Raw genomic sequence first — 18395 nt, 5'->3', positions numbered from 1 at the left:
TATCCCTGTTGAGTATGTTAAAAAATAAATAAACAAAAAAAACACAGCTCTCTTATATTCACCGACCGACACAGCTCCTTTCTGTAACTAAATGGGTTGTATAGCCTGACATTAGGAGAAACTAGGCAAAATTGTTACACAATACACAGAACTTTAATCCTGCCCCAGGGGGACGGGCCCCATGCTATCAACCCTTCCCACTGCTCCTAGCAGCTTCAGTTTTTATTTTGCCTAGCAAGGAGAATGACCTAGGAAACCCTGCGGGCCTCTCGGTCCATATTTTTGCTGCAGGTTTGCTGCTTTTTGCGCAAGATGAAAGATCCTGAGATCTTCTATCAACTGCCGGCTGGGTGACATGCTGGTTAATGATATCCTTGTAGTCTCCCCAGTCCAGCCATCGAGCGTGAGCAGGCCGCAGCTAAGGCTCGGCAGGCCAGGACAGGCCTCAGCTCCAGAGGTGGTCGGTGAGCTTCAATGCTCCGGTGTATACATATGACCTGGCTACTGATGTCTGGATCACAGTATACCAAGGCCAGCAGCCACCCTGTAACTGCCCGGGAGTGGGTCTGTGATGGAATGCCTCCCAGCTCTTCAGGACTGGTAAGTATGGCTCTCCCTGCTTCGGTGGGATGAGCAGCTGGGCATTCCCTGGGGGGTCGATTCGGGGGCCACCTCACCTCCCTATCTTCTCTCCCAAGTCCCTATCACCCCTCCTTTCCCCCCCTCTGAGGGGTGGCTGCATGTGCTGCGAAGTGTGTGTGGGTCGCTGTTTCTCACCTGTGGGGGTCTGTGCGGCTGGCGTTGGTCCTGGTCCAGATCTGGGGGTCCCAAAAACATGTTTATGGAGGTTGTTTTGACTGTTCGTAGGCATCACGTTTTTATTTTTTGCTCTGTTACCGCATTGCGCTGTTCCGGTGGTCATCTTGGATTTGAGAAAGCTATAAATTCCCCTAGTGAGCTTCAGCAGCCATTTTCCTTAGGATTCCTATTGATTACATTGGCGGCCATTTTCTTAAAGCCTGAGCGCTTTTTTCACCGCTGCTCTCTTGTGGCAGCATTACATGTGCTTTCTCTAGCTGCTTCCTGTATCACTGTGTATGTGTAGAACGCTGGATGGCTCTGGCTGAACGCTGAAGCTGCTCTGCAGATCGTTGCACTGCTGGTGGGAGCTGCTGCTGCTGCTGCTGACAGTTTTCTCATCTCTGCAACTGGGAACCTCCTAGGGACTACAGGCACTGCTGTGGCTATCACAGAACGCTTTAGGGTGGTGGGTCTAGCGCTAAGTAACCCCCCCACACGTAGAAGGAGGGTGGGACCTTCACTGTTCTACGTCCCCTTGCAGGTGGCAGACAGGCTAGAGCTATCATGGCTTCAGAAACTGGTGTTTTTCCTCCCCCGAAATCCAGGCTATAGCAACCGGGTCACCTGCAGTTAGCGCAATGCGCATGGACACACTGACGGCGGTCCTTGACTCCTATGTTGCTGAGATAGAGGTGGCACAGGGCAGGAAAGGTGCACGTAAGAGGCCCCTGCCCCCTCTGTCCTCTGGGGAGAGCTCTGATGCAGACTCGGGCCCTGCTGTGGCTGGAGACCCCTACTCTATCAGACGTGGCTGACCAGGACCGTTCGGACAGTGAGGATGATTCCCCGTCCGGGTCCGGGTGCGACAAGGCGCTTGTTGGAGCACTTATCACAGCTGTGCGTGATACCCTGAAGATTCAGTAGCCAGCGGATTCCTCTGTTGATGTACCGGTCCCTTTTAGGTCCCGCAAGCCAGCGCGTTCACCTAAGGTGTTCCCGTATATGACTTGTTTTGACAAATTCATCTACAGGGAATGGGGTTGCCCGCAACGGACCTTTTCCGTCCCCAAAAGTTTGGCGGTGCGTTACACCTTTGAGGAAAGCCTTCTCAAAAAGTGATTGGCTCCTCCGGTCGTGGACCCTCCAGTTTCTAGGTTAACCACGATCTCGGTTGAGGACTCCTGCTTTCAAGGATCCCACAGACAGGAAGGCCGAAGCAGTGGCTCGTTCCTTGTTTATGGTTGTGGGGTCAGCCATGCGACCTGTACTGGCATCCGCACTGGTGTTGCAGACACTGACTGAGTGGGCAAAACTTTTGCACCACGAATTGGGAGAGCAGAATGCCTCCCCTGTCTGCATGGAACTAGCAGACCAACTAGTGCAAGGCCTTAAGTACATTTGTGACGCAGCCCTGGATATCCAGGGCCTCAGTGTCAGCTGTGGTGCTGAGGTGCCTCATTTGGCTGAAATACTGGTCTGCTGACCAGGCATCCAAGAAAGCCCTGAAGGAGCCTCGTTGGATGACATTATTAAAAATTCCACGGGTGGTAAGAGTACACTACTCCAACAGGCCAGGAAGGCTAAGGAGCCACGCCGCAAGCAAGGGCCCTCCTTTTCCACTCACAAGCGGCCTTTTCTTCCGCCCAGTACTTCGGCAAAACGCCCCCAGCCTGACAGGACGCCCACGGGCAGTCAGAAGCGTACCTGGAACCGCAAGCTTAACAAGCCTGTGAACAAAGATGCTACCGGATGAAGGTTTGCCCCCACCCATGTCTCAGGTGGGGGGCCACCATTGGGAGTTTGCAGCCCGTTGGACCTCCCGGTTATCAGACCAATGGGTCTGCGATCTGATTTCCGCGGGTTACAAGATAGTTTCTCTCTTGGCCGCCAAACAGATTCTTTCCCTCCAGCATACCCTTGTCCCCGGTTTGCCGGGAGGCCCTGTTGGGGGCGGTGAGGGACTTAGGGGGTGATTGTACCGGTTCCGGAATCAGAACGCTTCCAGGGGTTCTACTCAAATCTGTTTGTGTTTCCCAAGAAGGAAGGGGTATGTCCAATATTGGACCTAAAAGCTCTAAATCACTTTGTAAAAGTACAGAGGTTCAGAATGGAATCAGTTTGCTCAGTAGTTGCTGCACTCCATCAAGGGGACTTCCTGGGGCCTTGGACATTCAGGATGCCTACCTGCACATACCCATATGCCTTCGGCATCAAAATTTTCTGCATTTGACAGTCGGGGAAGCCCACTACCAGTTTGTGGCTCTTCCTTTTGGCCTGACATCAGCCCCCCGAGTCTTTACCAAAGTACTGGCTAGAGCAATTATGTACCATCGGAAAAACAAGTGGGAATATATCTAGGATATATAAAATTTTGATAGAAGTGGAAGAGCTGGAAATTCCGACATTTATTAAAAATTGGGAGAGGGAATTAGGGAAACGAGGAAGAAACCAAGAAGTAGATAAAAACCTGAAACTGGTACATAGATCATCCGTAAATAATGGGATAGTGGAAATAATTTCTAAAGGCGTAACTCCTGTTATAGAACTCCAGAAACACTAGGGAAATATAAAATAGGACAAACAGAGTGTTGGTGAAGGTTGGAAACAAACGGGAACCATGGCCCATATATGATGGGGTTGCCCCAAAATTTGAATGTACTGGAAGGAATACGGAGCTATATCAAGGGAATGACTAATATCGATATGCATGAGGAACCATGGACATGGGGTAGATAGTCCGATAAAAGAATATAGAAACTCAATGATTGTACATCTGATGAACGCTGCAAAAAGCTTGATACCGAGGAAATGGAAAGGAAGTAGCCCAAAAATCAGAGAGTGGTGTGGTAAAATAAGAGATATATAAAATGGAATATCTAAGACATAGCCACGAGGATACTAGAGAGGGATTCATTAAGAGATGGGAAAAGTGGAAAAAGTTTAAATTAACAAAGAAATATAGTGAGATTAAGATTACTTGGAGAAGAGGAGAAAGAAGGGTCGAAGAATGGGATGGGGGGGGGGTAGGAATGGGTTTGGATATACGATTTGTTAATGTATATCCCTGTTGAGTATGTTAAAAAATAAATAAACAAAAAAAACACAGCTCTCTTATATTCACCGACCGACACAGCTCCTTTCTGTAACTAAATGGGTTGTATAGCCTGACATTAGGAGAAACTAGGCAAAATTGTTACACAATACACAGAACTTTAATCCTGCCCCAGGGGGACGGGCCCCATGCTATCAACCCTTCCCACTGCTCCTAGCAGCTTCAGTTTTTATTTTGCCTAGCAAGGAGAATGACCTAGGAAACCCTGCGGGCCTCTCGGTCCATATTTTTGCTGCAGGTTTGCTGCTTTTTGCGCAAGATGAAAGATCCTGAGATCTTCTATCAACTGCCGGCTGGGTGACATGCTGGTTAATGATATCCTTGTAGTCTCCCCAGTCCAGCCATCGAGCGTGAGCAGGCCGCAGCTAAGGCTCGGCAGGCCAGGACAGGCCTCAGCTCCAGAGGTGGTCGGTGAGCTTCAATGCTCCGGTGTATACATATGACCTGGCTACTGATGTCTGGATCACAGTATACCAAGGCCAGCAGCCACCCTGTAACTGCCCGGGAGTGGGTCTGTGATGGAATGCCTCCCAGCTCTTCAGGACTGGTAAGTATGGCTCTCCCTGCTTCGGTGGGATGAGCAGCTGGGCATTCCCTGGGGGGTCGATTCGGGGGCCACCTCACCTCCCTATCTTCTCTCCCAAGTCCCTATCACCCCTCCTTTCCCCCCCTCTGAGGGGTGGCTGCATGTGCTGCGAAGTGTGTGTGGGTCACTGTTTCTCACCTGTGGGGGTCTGTGCGGCTGGCGTTGGTCCTGGTCCAGATCTGGGGGTCCCAAAAACATGTTTATGGAGGTTGTTTTGACTGTTCGTAGGCATCACGTTTTTATTTTTTGCTCTGTTACCGCATTGCGCTGTTCCGGTGGTCATCTTGGATTTGAGAAAGCTATAAATTCCCCTAGTGAGCTTCAGCAGCCATTTTCCTTAGGATTCCTATTGATTACATTGGCGGCCATTTTCTTAAAGCCTGAGCGCTTTTTTCACCGCTGCTCTCTTGTGGCAGCATTACATGTGCTTTCTCTAGCTGCTTCCTGTATCACTGTGTATGTGTAGAACGCTGGATGGCTCTGGCTGAACGCTGAAGCTGCTCTGCAGATCGTTGCACTGCTGGTGGGAGCTGCTGCTGCTGCTGCTGACAGTTTTCTCATCTCTGCAACTGGGAACCTCCTAGGGACTACAGGCACTGCTGTGGCTATCACAGAACGCTTTAGGGTGGTGGGTCTAGCGCTAAGTAACCCCCCCACACGTAGAAGGAGGGTGGGACCTTCACTGTTCTACGTCCCCTTGCAGGTGGCAGACAGGCTAGAGTTATCATGGCTTCAGAAACTGGTGTTTTTCCTCCCCCGAAATCCAGGCTATAGCAACTGGGTCACCTGCAGTTAGCGCAATGCGCATGGACACACTGACGGCAGTCCTTGACTCCTATGTTGCTGAGATAGAGGTGGCACAGGGCAGGAAAGGTGCACGTAAGAGGCCCCTGCCCCCTCTGTCCTCTGGGGAGAGCTCTGATGCAGACTCGGGCCCTGCTGTGGCTGGAGACCCCTACTCTATCAGACGTGGCTGACCAGGACCGTTCGGACAGTGAGGATGATTCCCCGTCCGGGTCCGGGTGCGACAAGGCGCTTGTTGGAGCACTTATCACAGCTGTGCGTGATACCCTGAAGATTCAGTAGCCAGCGGATTCCTCTGTTGATGTACCGGTCCCTTTTAGGTCCCGCAAGCCAGCGCGTTCACCTAAGGTGTTCCCGTATATGACTTGTTTTGACAAATTCATCTACAGGGAATGGGGTTGCCCGCAACGGACCTTTTCCGTCCCCAAAAGTTTGGCGGTGCGTTACACCTTTGAGGAAAGCCTTCTCAAAAAGTGATTGGCTCCTCCGGTCGTGGACCCTCCAGTTTCTAGGTTAACCACGATCTCGGTTGAGGACTCCTGCTTTCAAGGATCCCACAGACAGGAAGGCCGAAGCAGTGGCTCGTTCCTTGTTTATGGTTGTGGGGTCAGCCATGCGACCTGTACTGGCATCCGCACTGGTGTTGCAGACACTGACTGAGTGGGCAAAACTTTTGCACCACGAATTGGGAGAGCAGAATGCCTCCCCTGTCTGCATGGAACTAGCAGACCAACTAGTGCAAGGCCTTAAGTACATTTGTGACGCAGCCCTGGATATCCAGGGCCTCAGTGTCAGCTGTGGTGCTGAGGTGCCTCATTTGGCTGAAATACTGGTCTGCTGACCAGGCATCCAAGAAAGCCCTGAAGGAGCCTCGTTGGATGACATTATTAAAAATTCCACGGGTGGTAAGAGTACACTACTCCAACAGGCCAGGAAGGCTAAGGAGCCACGCCGCAAGCAAGGGCCCTCCTTTTCCACTCACAAGCGGCCTTTTCTTCCGCCCAGTACTTCGGCAAAACGCCCCCAGCCTGACAGGACGCCCACGGGCAGTCAGAAGCGTACCTGGAACCGCAAGCTTAACAAGCCTGTGAACAAAGATGCTACCGGATGAAGGTTTGCCCCCACCCATGTCTCAGGTGGGGGGCCACCATTGGGAGTTTGCAGCCCGTTGGACCTCCCGGTTATCAGACCAATGGGTCTGCGATCTGATTTCCGCGGGTTACAAGATAGTTTCTCTCTTGGCCGCCAAACAGATTCTTTCCCTCCAGCATACCCTTGTCCCCGGTTTGCCGGGAGGCCCTGTTGGGGGCGGTGAGGGACTTAGGGGGTGATTGTACCGGTTCCGGAATCAGAACGCTTCCAGGGGTTCTACTCAAATCTGTTTGTGTTTCCCAAGAAGGAAGGGGTATGTCCAATATTGGACCTAAAAGCTCTAAATCACTTTGTAAAAGTACAGAGGTTCAGAATGGAATCAGTTTGCTCAGTAGTTGCTGCACTCCATCAAGGGGACTTCCTGGGGCCTTGGACATTCAGGATGCCTACCTGCACATACCCATATGCCTTCGGCATCAAAATTTTCTGCATTTGACAGTCGGGGAAGCCCACTACCAGTTTGTGGCTCTTCCTTTTGGCCTGACATCAGCCCCCCGAGTCTTTACCAAAGTACTGGCTCCAGTATTGGCGTTGTTGAGACAACACAGGATCGCGATCGTGGGTTACCTAGGCGATCTCCTCCTGAGAGCTTCGTCCGCCTCAGAATTAGAGGAGGATGTGGCGATCACCTTGCAGTCCCTGCAAGCTTTTTGGGTGGCTGTTAAACCTAAAGAAGTTGGTAATGGTTCCGACTCAGCATCTAAAGTACCTGGGGTTACTATTGGACTCCAGGGAAGCAAGGTTTTTTCTCCCCTCAAACAAATTGCTGACTCTCAGATCTGCGGTCAAACTACTGATGAACCGCAAGTGGTAATCACTTCGCTTTTGCATGCGGGTGCTGGGGCTCATGGTAGTCTCCTTCGAGGCTGTACCTTATGCCCAGTTCCACACCAGATTCCTGCAGGAGGAGATCTTGACAAAATGGGACAAATCTCCGTTGTCCCTGGATCGGCAGATCCAGGTGAGCCAGCCAGTCAGGAACTCCCTGATCTGGTGATTCAGGCCAGAAAATCGTTCCTTCCTCTGAAATGGATGGGTTTCACTACGGACGCCAGTCTGTCCGGCTGGGGTGGAGTGATGGGGATTCAGTCAGCTCAGGGCCTCTGGTCGATGGAAGAATCTAAGTTGCCGATCAATCTGCTCGAATTGAGAGCGTCCAGGCTGTGCCTCCACACGTGGTCGACGTGGTCTTCAAGGACGTCTGACCAGAATACAGTCAGACAACGCCACAGCTGTGGCGTACATAAATCACCAAGGGGGAATAAGAAGCTCAGACGCTGCTCGGGGGGTCGCTCACGTACTTTGGTGGGCAGAGCGACACGTTCTGGCCCTGTCGGCCATTTACATCACGGGGGTGGAAAATTGGCAGGCGGACTATCTGAGTTGACAGATGCTGGACCCAGGAGAGTGGGCATTGCATCCGGAGATATTCAGGCTACTGTGCCTGAAACCGGGCACACCAGATGTGGATCTATTGGCCTCCCTGCTCAATTAGAAGGTGCCAAGATTTGTGTCCAGGACAAGAGATCCGTTTGCAGATGTGTCAGGTGCGCTGGTGGCTCCGTGGGATCAGTACCAGCTGATCTACGCCTTTCCTCCACTAAAACTGTTGCCACGTCTGCTTCGCAGAGTGGAAGCCGAGGGGATTCCAGTAATCCTGATTGCCCCAGATTGGCCTCAGCGAGCCTGGTATGCAGACCTGGTGCGCCTGGTGGCAGACGCTCCCTGGCGACTGCCGTTGAGAGAGGACCTCCTATCTCAAGGTCCAATCCTTCACCCTGCTTTACCATCGCTGGCTTTAACGGCCTGGCTATTGAAAAACAGGTATTGAGGAACCGGGGTCTGTCGGACTCAGTGATTCCAACTATGCTGAGGGCGCGTAAATCTTCTTCCAGGAAGATATACCATCATACTTGGAAGGCCTACATCTCCATGTGTGAGGAGAAAGGGTGGCATCCGCGCTCCTTCTCTATCTCCAGGATCCTGCTGTTTCTTCAGCAAGGTGTAGACCAGAGGTTGGCGTTGAGCACCATCAAGGGGCAGACTTCAGCTCTGGCTGTCTTTTTTTCAACGACCCCTGGTGTCTCACTCATTAGTGGGTACCTTTGTTCAGGGGGTGCGACATGTATTCCCTCCGGTGCGTCTTCCGTTACCTCCATGGGATTTGAACCTGGTGTTGTCGGCGCTTCAGAAGCCGCCGTTTGAGAATATCAGGGAGATTCCTCTGCTGACCCTTTTACAGAAGGTGGTCTTTCTAGTGGCCATCACACATCGCTCTAGATGTGGTTAGGGCTCTGAAGGTGTACTTGTCTGCCACAGCTTCCTTTCAGAAGTCAGACTCACTGTTTGTTTCGGTGGCTGGTCCTAAGAGGGGCATGGCGGTCTCGTCGGCCACCATTTCCAGATGGATCAGACAGATTGTAGTCCAAGCCTACGACTTGAAGGGGCAGGTGCCCCCCTTTCCAGTCACTGTCCACTCTACAAGAGTAATTGGAACGTCTTGGGCCTTCCGACACCAAGCGACCTGGTCGTCTGTCCATACGTTTACCAAGTTCTACAAGGTAGATGCCTGTTTTGGCCGCAAAGTTTTGCAGGCGGCCGTGTAGTTGCAATTTAATTTTTTCCTGTTTTTTTCGATAAAAACGCAGTACTGTTTTGGTTAATGCACTGTTGCATTACTTCCACAATGTTGCGGTCTTGGGGATCACTCCTGTTGAGGATACCCGGTTATATCGTGGTGTTTTTCCACACACTGCTGTTTTTTTGTGGGTTTAGTTTCACTAGTTCCCACTTGCCATGGTGGATGAAGTTTTTATGCTGTTTTTCCCACCCCTCATTTGGCACTGCTTGGGGACGTCCCATTTAGTTACAGAGAGGAGCTGTGTCGGTTGGTGAATATAAGAGAAAATAGGATTTTTTGTACTCACCGTAAAATCCTTTTCTCTGTAATTTACTGACCGACACAGCACCCACCCCTCCTTTTTTCTACGTTATACTGCTTGTTGACGTACTGAAGCTGCTAGGAGCAGTGGGAAGGGTTGATAGCACAGTGTCCATCCCCCTGGGGCGGGATTAAAGTTCTGTGTATTGTGTAACAATTTTGCCTAGTTTCTCCTAATGGCAGGCTATACAACCCATTTACTTACAGAGAGGAGCTGTGTCGGTCGGTAAATTACAGAGAAAAGGATTTTACGGTGAGTACAAAAAATCCTATTTTTTACTGCAATAAATGCATTCACAGTGCTGTGCCCTGCAGACATTCTGCTCTTTTGTCCAATTCTAGAGCTCTAGTTGAAAGACACTTGAAAGACCTACGCCATTAATGCCATTCTCTGTAAGCCCAGCCTGTCAGACACAGCCGCTGGGGTACATCATGATGGCCTAAGGTACCAGTACTGCTCACACCTCACTACGTGAACATTTTTCTATGCAGTAGTAAGGACTGCCAATTTGTGACGCTGGACTAAAAAGGGAGGGAGATACGGAGGAGCCATGACATTACACACCTGCTGGAAGTCACTTAAGATATGTACATAGTATTTTTTCTATTTGCATATGAGATGGCTGGGGGGTCAATATAATCAAATGCTTTTAACTTGCTAAGACTCTTAACAGCTCTGCACCGTTCCTACTTCAGTTGATATTATATTGTAAAGGATTTGTCAGGAGTTAAAAAAACTCTCCATCTGCATTAGTTTTCTACGGACTTTCTCTTTATAACCTAGCCTTGAATTCTTATAATTAAGAATGCATTTTCCTATTTCTCTCTGTAGGAAATGGCTATACCTCCACCTTACGCTGATTTAGGAAAATCTGCCAGGGATGTATTCACCAAAGGATATGGTAAGTGCTATTTGTAAATATAGGGGTGAATTATTTTAGCTGATTAAATGGCAAATAAAGAGTAGAGATTCCCCAAAGATTCTGCTGAAATTGATCAGAATTGGATCCCTAAGCCTAAAAACACCTAAATACTAAAAAATGTAATATGTTATAGTTTATTGGTCCATAGATGTTATGGCTACATTTGTTTTTGTTTTGTTTTTCAATCTAAGAATATTTTCAGCAATGCAGATAATACTCATTGATCTTGCCAGAAAGGCAGTTTCCTTTCATTTCAGATGAACTGAAAGAAAACGGTAGGGTCACACCGATACTGGTATCGGTGCCGATACCGAGCATTTGCACAAGTACTTGTATTCGTGCAAATGCTCCAATGCCTGATCTGATACCTGGGCAGTCAGGAGATGATCGGTGCAATGGTGGGGGCCGTTACAAGCACTGGTCTCCCCAGCTGCTTTATTGAAATCTTTACAGGGAGAGCAGTGCTTGTAATGGCCCACACTGACCATCCCTGACTGTCCCGTGTCCACCTCCATGCTCCTAAAGGTCCCCCACCATCTCCTCTAGTCCCCCTCTGTTCGCCTTCGTTCCCCCTTCGTGCCCCCATCTGCTTCGTGCCCCCATCTGCTTCCCCTCCGTGACGTCCTCTGTTCCCCCTCCGTGTCCTCCTCTGCTCCCCCCTCCGTGTCCTCCTCTGCTCCCCCCCTCCGTGTCCTCCTCTGCTCCCCCCCTCCGTGTCCTCCTCTGCTCCCCCCCTCCGTGTCCTCCTCTGCTCCCCCCCTCCGTGTCCTCCTCTGCTCCCCCCCCTCCGTGTCCTCCTCTGCTCTCCCCCCCCCTCCGTGTCCTCCTCTGCTCCCCCCCCTCCGTGTCCTCCTCTGCTCCCCCCCCTCCGTGTCCTCCTCTGCTCCCCCCTCTCCGTGTCCTCCTCTGCTCCCCCCCCTCCGTGTCCTCCTCTGCTCCCCCCCTCCGTGTCCTCCTCTGCTCCCCCCCTCCGTGTCCTCCTCTGCTCCCCCCCCTCCGTGTCCTCCTCTGCTCCCCCCCCTCCGTGTCCTCCTCTGCTCCCCCCCCTCCGTGTCCTCCTCTGCTCCCCCCCCTCCGTGTCCTCCTCTGCTCCCCCCCTCCGTGTCCTCCTCTGCTCCCCCCCTCCGTGTCCTCCTCTGCTCCCCCCCGTCCGTGTCCTCCTCTGCTCCCCCCCGTCCGTGTCCTCCTCTGCTCCCCCCGTCCGTGTCCTCCTCTGCTCCACCCCGTCCGTGTCCTCCTCTGCTCCCCCCCTCCGTGTCCTCCTCTGCTCCCCCCCTCCGTGTCCTCCTCTGCTCCCCCCCTCCGTGTCCTCCTCTGCTCCCCCCGTCTGTGTCCTCCTCTGCTCCCCCCGTCCGTGTCCTCCTCTGCTCCCCCCGTCCGTGTCCTCCTCTGCTCCCCCCGTCCGTGTCCTCCTCTGCTCCCCCCGTCCGTGTCCTCCTCTGCTCCCCCCGTCCGTGTCCTCCTCTGCTCCCCCCGTCCGTGTCCTCCTCTGCTCCCCCCCTCCGTGTCCTCCTCTGCTCCCCCCCTCCGTGTCCTCCTCTGCTCCCCCCTCCGTGTCCTCCTCTGCTCCCCCCTCCGAGTCCTCCTCTGCTCCCCCCAGGCTTCCTCCTCTGCTGCCCCTCGGCGTCAAACCTAATGCAGACACCTCATCTAAGGACTGAGAAGCGGAACTATGTAAAAAAAAGATTTTTGGTGAGGTGGCACTTTATAGTTAAATAAATCAAGGAATAATGGTGGCAAGTGGATAAAATAAAATCCAAATGCAAAATATTAAATGAAAAAAAAAGTGCAAAAATATGTCCAAATAAATAATATATATATATATATATATATATATATATATATATATATATATATATATATATATATATATATATATATATAATTATATATATAAATATGTTTGTAAACAGTGACTGGTAAGTCCATATCTTCATAGAAGGGGACTAAACATCAACCCGACAACAAAAGGAATCAAGGAAAAAGAAGCCACCACCAATAAATGTATAGATTGGCTGCTCACCTCCAGGTATGACCGAGAGGTCAAATAAGGCTCTACAAATAACAGATGGGAATCCTGATTCGTCTGCGGTGACACCCTCCAATACCAAGCCAAAATGTTATTTCAAATATGGTCGTGGGGTCAGCACATCATAGGATCACCTCTGTGAATTCCAACAGGTCTAAGCAGGATTGCTCCAATAAGATTTCTTGTATAACTGTCAATTGGAGAGAACAAAGACATCCATAGTGCAGTATTGCCAATTAAAATAACAAATTGATTAAATATCTGCTTACTTCCTCACCACGCTTCTGTACTCAATAGACCAAGAAGTGACGTCACAAGGCTCCACCCAACGTGTTGTCACTCGTCACGTGACTTCCTCAGGGCTGTTATCTTTCATGTAAGCAGATATTTAATCAATTTGTTATTTTAATTGGCAATACTGCACCATGGATGTCTTTGTTCTCTCTGAGTGATGCTTAGACCTGTTGGAATTAACAGTGGTTAATAACGTTTTGGCTTGGTATTTCCTCACAGACGTATCAGCAGGATTCCCATTTTTTTTTTTCAATTGGACAATTTTTTTGCACTTTTATTTTGTTTTGTTTTTTCATTTAAGTACCTTGCATTTGGATTTTATTTTATCCACTTGGTGTTTTTCACTTTTTTGAACAAGCGCACCAATATTCCTCAATTTTATTTTGTGTGTTTTGAGTGCACTCCTAAGTGGTTACAGCTATTCACAAGCAACATTTTCTGAGCTATTTGTATATACATATTCTTTGATGTTTTAATTTGTTGAGGTATCACATAGCAGCGTGCAAGTTTTTCCCATTTACACTTTATATTTTAAAAGCATGCATTTGATAAAACAGGCAATATATGATTGCCCAGTGACTGAAATGCCACCGTTTGCTACTGTCTAGCCACTGCAAGAATTTGGTTGAATCAGTAGAATACCTGATACCCCCACCACCTGTTGTGGTTCCTCCCACCAGCTTGTACTTTCTATAGTGAAATAAAAGCAGGCAGGAGAAATCAATGAGGGTGGAGGGATGAGCAGGTATTCAACACACCCAGAAATACTTAATACGTGTGCAGTCAGGGAAGCAGTGTAATTTCAACAAACAGGCCAGCAGAAATAAAAATGATATTGCTTCTTGTACCAGGTATGCTTTTAAATACAAAGTGACACATAGGCATTTAGAGGCAGAAAAAAAAAACTGCCAGCATGTCCCGGAGGAGCAACTTTTAGCAGAATTAATGTGCAAGCGTTGATGTGTCTTAATGCACTTAAACACGTCTAGTTTTATTTATTGCAGGTACTTATATAGCGCGTCAATTTACGCAGCTCTTTACATACATATTGTACATTTCACATCAGTTCCTACCCTCAAGGAGCTTACATTCTAAGATCCCTAACTCACATATACTAGTGACAATTTTAAACCAGAACCAATTAAGCGCTTTTCATATGACGGCTGGGCGGCGCGGCTCTTGTTCCTATGACGTCTATCCATTTAAACAGGGCATGCGCGCGATTGCGTGTGCGCAGCCCTGTTCTGTCGGCGGTGTGTCACCCAGACACCGCTCGTCAGTGACGGGGGTGAAAAGCCATTGGGTGGCATCTGTTTACCACGTGGTTGGCTGTGATCCATTCACAGCAAATCACTAAATGTAAACACAGACTGGTTGTTTCTGGATCTTCCCTCCTCACACACTGTTTCCAGTGTGAGGAGAGAAGAGCCAGGAGCAGTGAGTTACAGATCTGTGTTCTGTAGTATCTGCACCAACACCACACTTGTCCCATTGCCACCCCATTGTCATCTGTCACCCCATAAAGTGCACCTGTCACATAAGAGACTGCCATCAGTGACCGTCATCGGTGCACCCGTCACCCATCGGTGACCGTGGCCTATTGCCCATTAGTGACCGTCACCCATCGGTGGCCGACACCGCTGCGCCTGTCATCCATCACCCATCAGTGACCATGGCCTGTCACCCGTCTTGTGACCATCACCCCTCTTGTGAACATTACCGTCAGTGGCCTAACACCTATCAGTGAATGTCACCTGCCACCCATCGCACAGCCAATCAGTGACCGTCACCTGCCACCCATCACACAGCTGAAGATCTAGTGTAGTAAGGAGGGGTTTGGGTTCCTGGAGGACTGGGCTGACTTCTCAGTTGATAACCGGTACTCTAGGGACGGACTGCACCTAAATGAGGAGGGTGCAGATCACCTGGGAATGAAGATGGTCGAAAAGTTAGAGGGGTTTTTAAACTAGCCGATGGGGGGGAGGGTGCAGAGGTAGGGATAGAAAGCGCGGAACATATTCCAGAGGGTAGTATTGGGGGCATTAGTGGTAGGTTGACTAAAGCACATAAACCCAAGGTAAGTATAGTAGCAAGTCCTAGTTGCAATCTTGGAACACCCAATAAGAGGATAATATGTGACCGGTCTACACTACATGGAATGTTCACCAATGCCAGGAGCCTGGTGGACAAGATGAGTGAACTAGAGATACTATTGTACGAGGAGGATTTGGATTTTGTGGGAATTTCAGAGACCTGGTTCAACAGCTCTCATGATTGGCTGGCAAACATTATAGGGTTTACACTTTATCGCAAGGATAGAGAGGGTGAAAAAGGTGAAGGGGTATGCCTATATATCAAGAATAATGTACAAGTGAATGTGAGAGATGACATCACTAAGGGTGCTAGGGAGGAGGTGGAATCCTTATGGGTAGAGCTCCAAAGGGATGAAGCTAACAGGAAAATAATACAGGGAGTACGCCATAGGCCCCCTAACCTGAGGGAGGAAGGGGAGACTGATTTGCTATCACAATTTGGATTAGCAGCAAGGATGGGAAGTGTTATCATAATGGGGAATTTTAATTATCCAAACTTAGACTGGGCAGAGGGAACCACACATTCATCTAGGGCTCGCCAGTTCCTAAATGTCTTGCAGGACAATTCTATGGGTCAGATGGTAGATGCACCAACTAGAAATAAAGCGTTACTGTATTACTAACAATACAGACCTGATTACAGATGTGGAAATACGGGGCAATTTAGGAAACGGCAACCACAGGTCAATTGGCTTCTGTATAAATCACTCAAATAGGAAACATAAGGGGAATACAAAGACGCTTTCAAAAGAGCCAACTTCCCTAAACTACAAACGTTACTAGAAGGCATAAATTGGGATAAAATCTTGGGAACAAAGAACACGGAGGAGAGATGGGTTTGCTTTAAGAGATTATTATATAAGAGCATTAGCAAATGCATCCCATTGGGTAATAAATTTAAAAGAGCGAACAAAAGTCCTGGTGGCTCAACTCCAATGTAAAAATGCATAAAAAAACCAAAGGAGAAGGCCTTCAAAAAAAAAAAAAAAAAAAACGTTGAAGGCTCATAATCAGCATTCAGACTTTATAAAGAACGCAACAAGAAATGTAAGGGTGCAATAAGGATGGCTAAGAGAGCATGAAAGACACATATTGAAGGAGAGCAAAAAAATCCCAAGAAATTCTTTAACCACTACAATACAGGGCACTTTCACCCCCTTCCTTCCCAGCCCAATTTTCAGCTTTCAGCGCTCTCGCTCTTTCAGTGACAATTGCGCGGTCATGCTACACTGTACCCAAATGAAATTGTTATCATTTTTTTCGCACAAATAGAGCTTTATTTTGGTGTTATTTATTCACGACTCCGTTTTTTTTTTTTTTTTTGCGATATAAGCGCAAAAATAGCGGAAATTTGGAAAAAAAACAATATTTTCTTTTTTCTATTTGAAAAGAAATCCAATAAAATCAAATTTTGTCATAAATTTAAGCCAAAATGTATTCTGCTACATGTTTTTGGTAAAAAAAATTCCATTAAGTGTATAATAATTGGTTTGTGTGATCACGGACATATGTACGCAAATGATCATGTACATATGTGTGCAGGTGATCACGTACATATGTGTGCAGATAATCATTGGGACATGTGATTTTAGTGGGACATATGTGGGGGACATGTTTTTATTATTAGGGACATGTGTTTTTATTATTTGGGGACATGTATGTTTTGGGGACATGTGTGTTTTGGGGACATATGTGGGGACTGTGTTTGTACTGTGTGGTGTGTTGTGTGTGTACACTACACTGATGATCAGTGAGTAAAAAGCTGTAAAAAGCAGCCCATACTCACTGATCATCAGCCGGCTGCAGCGTTCTGCTCTCCTCTCCTCAGCGGTGACTTCCGTGTGAGGAGAGGAGAGCCGATTGCCTAGCAACCGGCTGTTTGTTTACATCACATGACGGCCGTGATTGGACACGGCCGTCATGTGATCAGAAGGGCCAATCACAGAGCCCTCCTGCCGATCTGAGATGTGCCGTGTCCGGGTGACACGAGCACATCGGGATCGCGCCGCTGCGCGGGCGCGCGCGCGCGCGATCCTGCTACTCCTGAATGACGTTCCCCAACGTCCTATCAGGAGTAGACGGCTCCCACCCGGCCGTATATATGCATTGGCCGGGTGGGAAGTGGTTAAGTATGTAAATCGTAAAAAAGGGAGAACAGACCATATTGGTCCAATAAAGAATGTGGAAGGACATATGGTTACAAAGGATGGGGAGATGGCGAAGGTCTTGCATTTATTCTTCTCCTCAGTCTTCGCGAGGGAATCGGGGGGGGGGGGGCTTCAGTAACCAAAACTGCAGTGTTTATCCTCAAGACACATCATAGGAAGCACCTCCATGGTTAACAGAGGACAGAATTAAAATTAGACTTGGGAAACTTGACATTAATAAATCATCTGGACCAGATGGCTTGCACCCGAGTGTATTTGGGGAAACTCAGTGAAGTAATTGCCAGACCATTGTTCCTAATTTTTACTGACGGGAATGGTACCAACTGTTTGGAGAAAAGCCAATGTAGCACCAATATTTAAAAAGGGCCCAAAATACATCCCTGGGAAATACAGACCAGTTAGCCTAACATCAATAGTATGTAAACTCTTGGAGGGGATGATAAGGGACTATATACAAGATTTTAGTAAAGAGAATGGCATTATTAGCAGTAATCAGCATGGATTCATGAATAATCATTCTTGCCAAACCAATTTACTAACCTTCTATGAGGAGGTGAGTTGCCAGCTAGATAAAGGAAGGCCTGTAGACGTGGTGTATCTGGATTTTGCAAAAGCATTTGACACAGTTGCCCATAAACGTTTACTGTACAAAATAAGGTCCCTTGGCATGGACCATAAGGTGAGTACATGGATTGAAAACTGGTTACAAGGGCAGATTCAGAGGTTGGTGATAAATGGGGAGTACTCAGAATGGTCAGGGGTGGGTAGTGGGGTCCCCCAGGGTTCTGTGCTGGGACCAATCCTATTTAATTTGTTCATAAACGACCTAGAGGATGGGGTAAACAGTTCAATCTCTGTATTTGCAGACGATACTAAGCTACGCAGGGCAATAAATTCTCCGCAGGATGTAGAAACCTTGCAAAAAGATCTGAACAAATTAATGGGGTGGGCAACTATATGGCAAATGAGGTTCAATGTAGAAAAATGTAAAATGCATTTGGGTGGCAAAAATAGGAATAGATGGGCTCAGCAATGACATGCAATGCCAAGCTGCTGCTAACAAAGCAAACTGAATATTGGCATGCATTAAAAAGGGGATCAAATCCAGAGATAAAACAACAATTCTCCTGCTCTACAAGACTCTGGTCCGGCCGCACCTAGAATATGCTGTCCAGTTCTGGGCATCAGTCCTCAGGAAGGATGTACTGGAAATGAAGTAAGTACAAAGAAGGGCAACAAAGCTGATAAAGGGTCTGGAGGATATTCGTTATGAGGAAAGATTGTGAGCACTGAACTTATTCTCTCTGGAGAAGAGACGCTTGAGAGGGGATATGATTTCAATATACAAATACTGGTGACCCTACAATAGGGATAAAACTTTCTCGCAAAAGGGAGTTTAACAAGATTAAAATTAGAAGAAAAGAGGTTTAACCTTAAACTACGTAGAGGGTTCTTTACTGTAAGAGCGGCAAGGATGTGGAATTCCCTTCCA

At 48.4% G+C, this 18395-nt stretch overlaps 1 protein-coding gene across 5 annotated transcripts in view; it reads left to right on the top strand.

Annotated features, from left to right (window-relative positions):
- Positions 1-18395, top strand: part of VDAC1 (voltage dependent anion channel 1) — a 600174-nt gene that overhangs the window by 258830 nt on the left and 322949 nt on the right. For all 5 annotated transcript variants that reach the window (XM_077473900.1, XM_077473896.1, XM_077473898.1 and 2 more), the window contains one exon: positions 10229-10298. In XM_077473900.1, the coding sequence (XP_077330026.1) occupies positions 10278-10298 (21 nt within the window). In that variant the 5' untranslated portion in view covers positions 10229-10277. Of the gene's footprint in view, positions 1-10228; positions 10299-18395 lie in introns of those variants that run through there.

The sequence above is a fragment of the Lithobates pipiens genome, unplaced genomic scaffold (assembly GCF_037356315.1).
Source record: "Lithobates pipiens isolate NorthernLeopardFrog02 unplaced genomic scaffold, aLitPip1_a1.2 Scaffold_8, whole genome shotgun sequence".
In the NCBI taxonomy this organism is placed as follows: domain Eukaryota; kingdom Metazoa; phylum Chordata; class Amphibia; order Anura; family Ranidae; genus Lithobates; species Lithobates pipiens.
The sequence above is the reverse complement of the archived record's forward strand: the minus strand, read 5'-3'. Positions and strand labels throughout refer to the sequence as shown.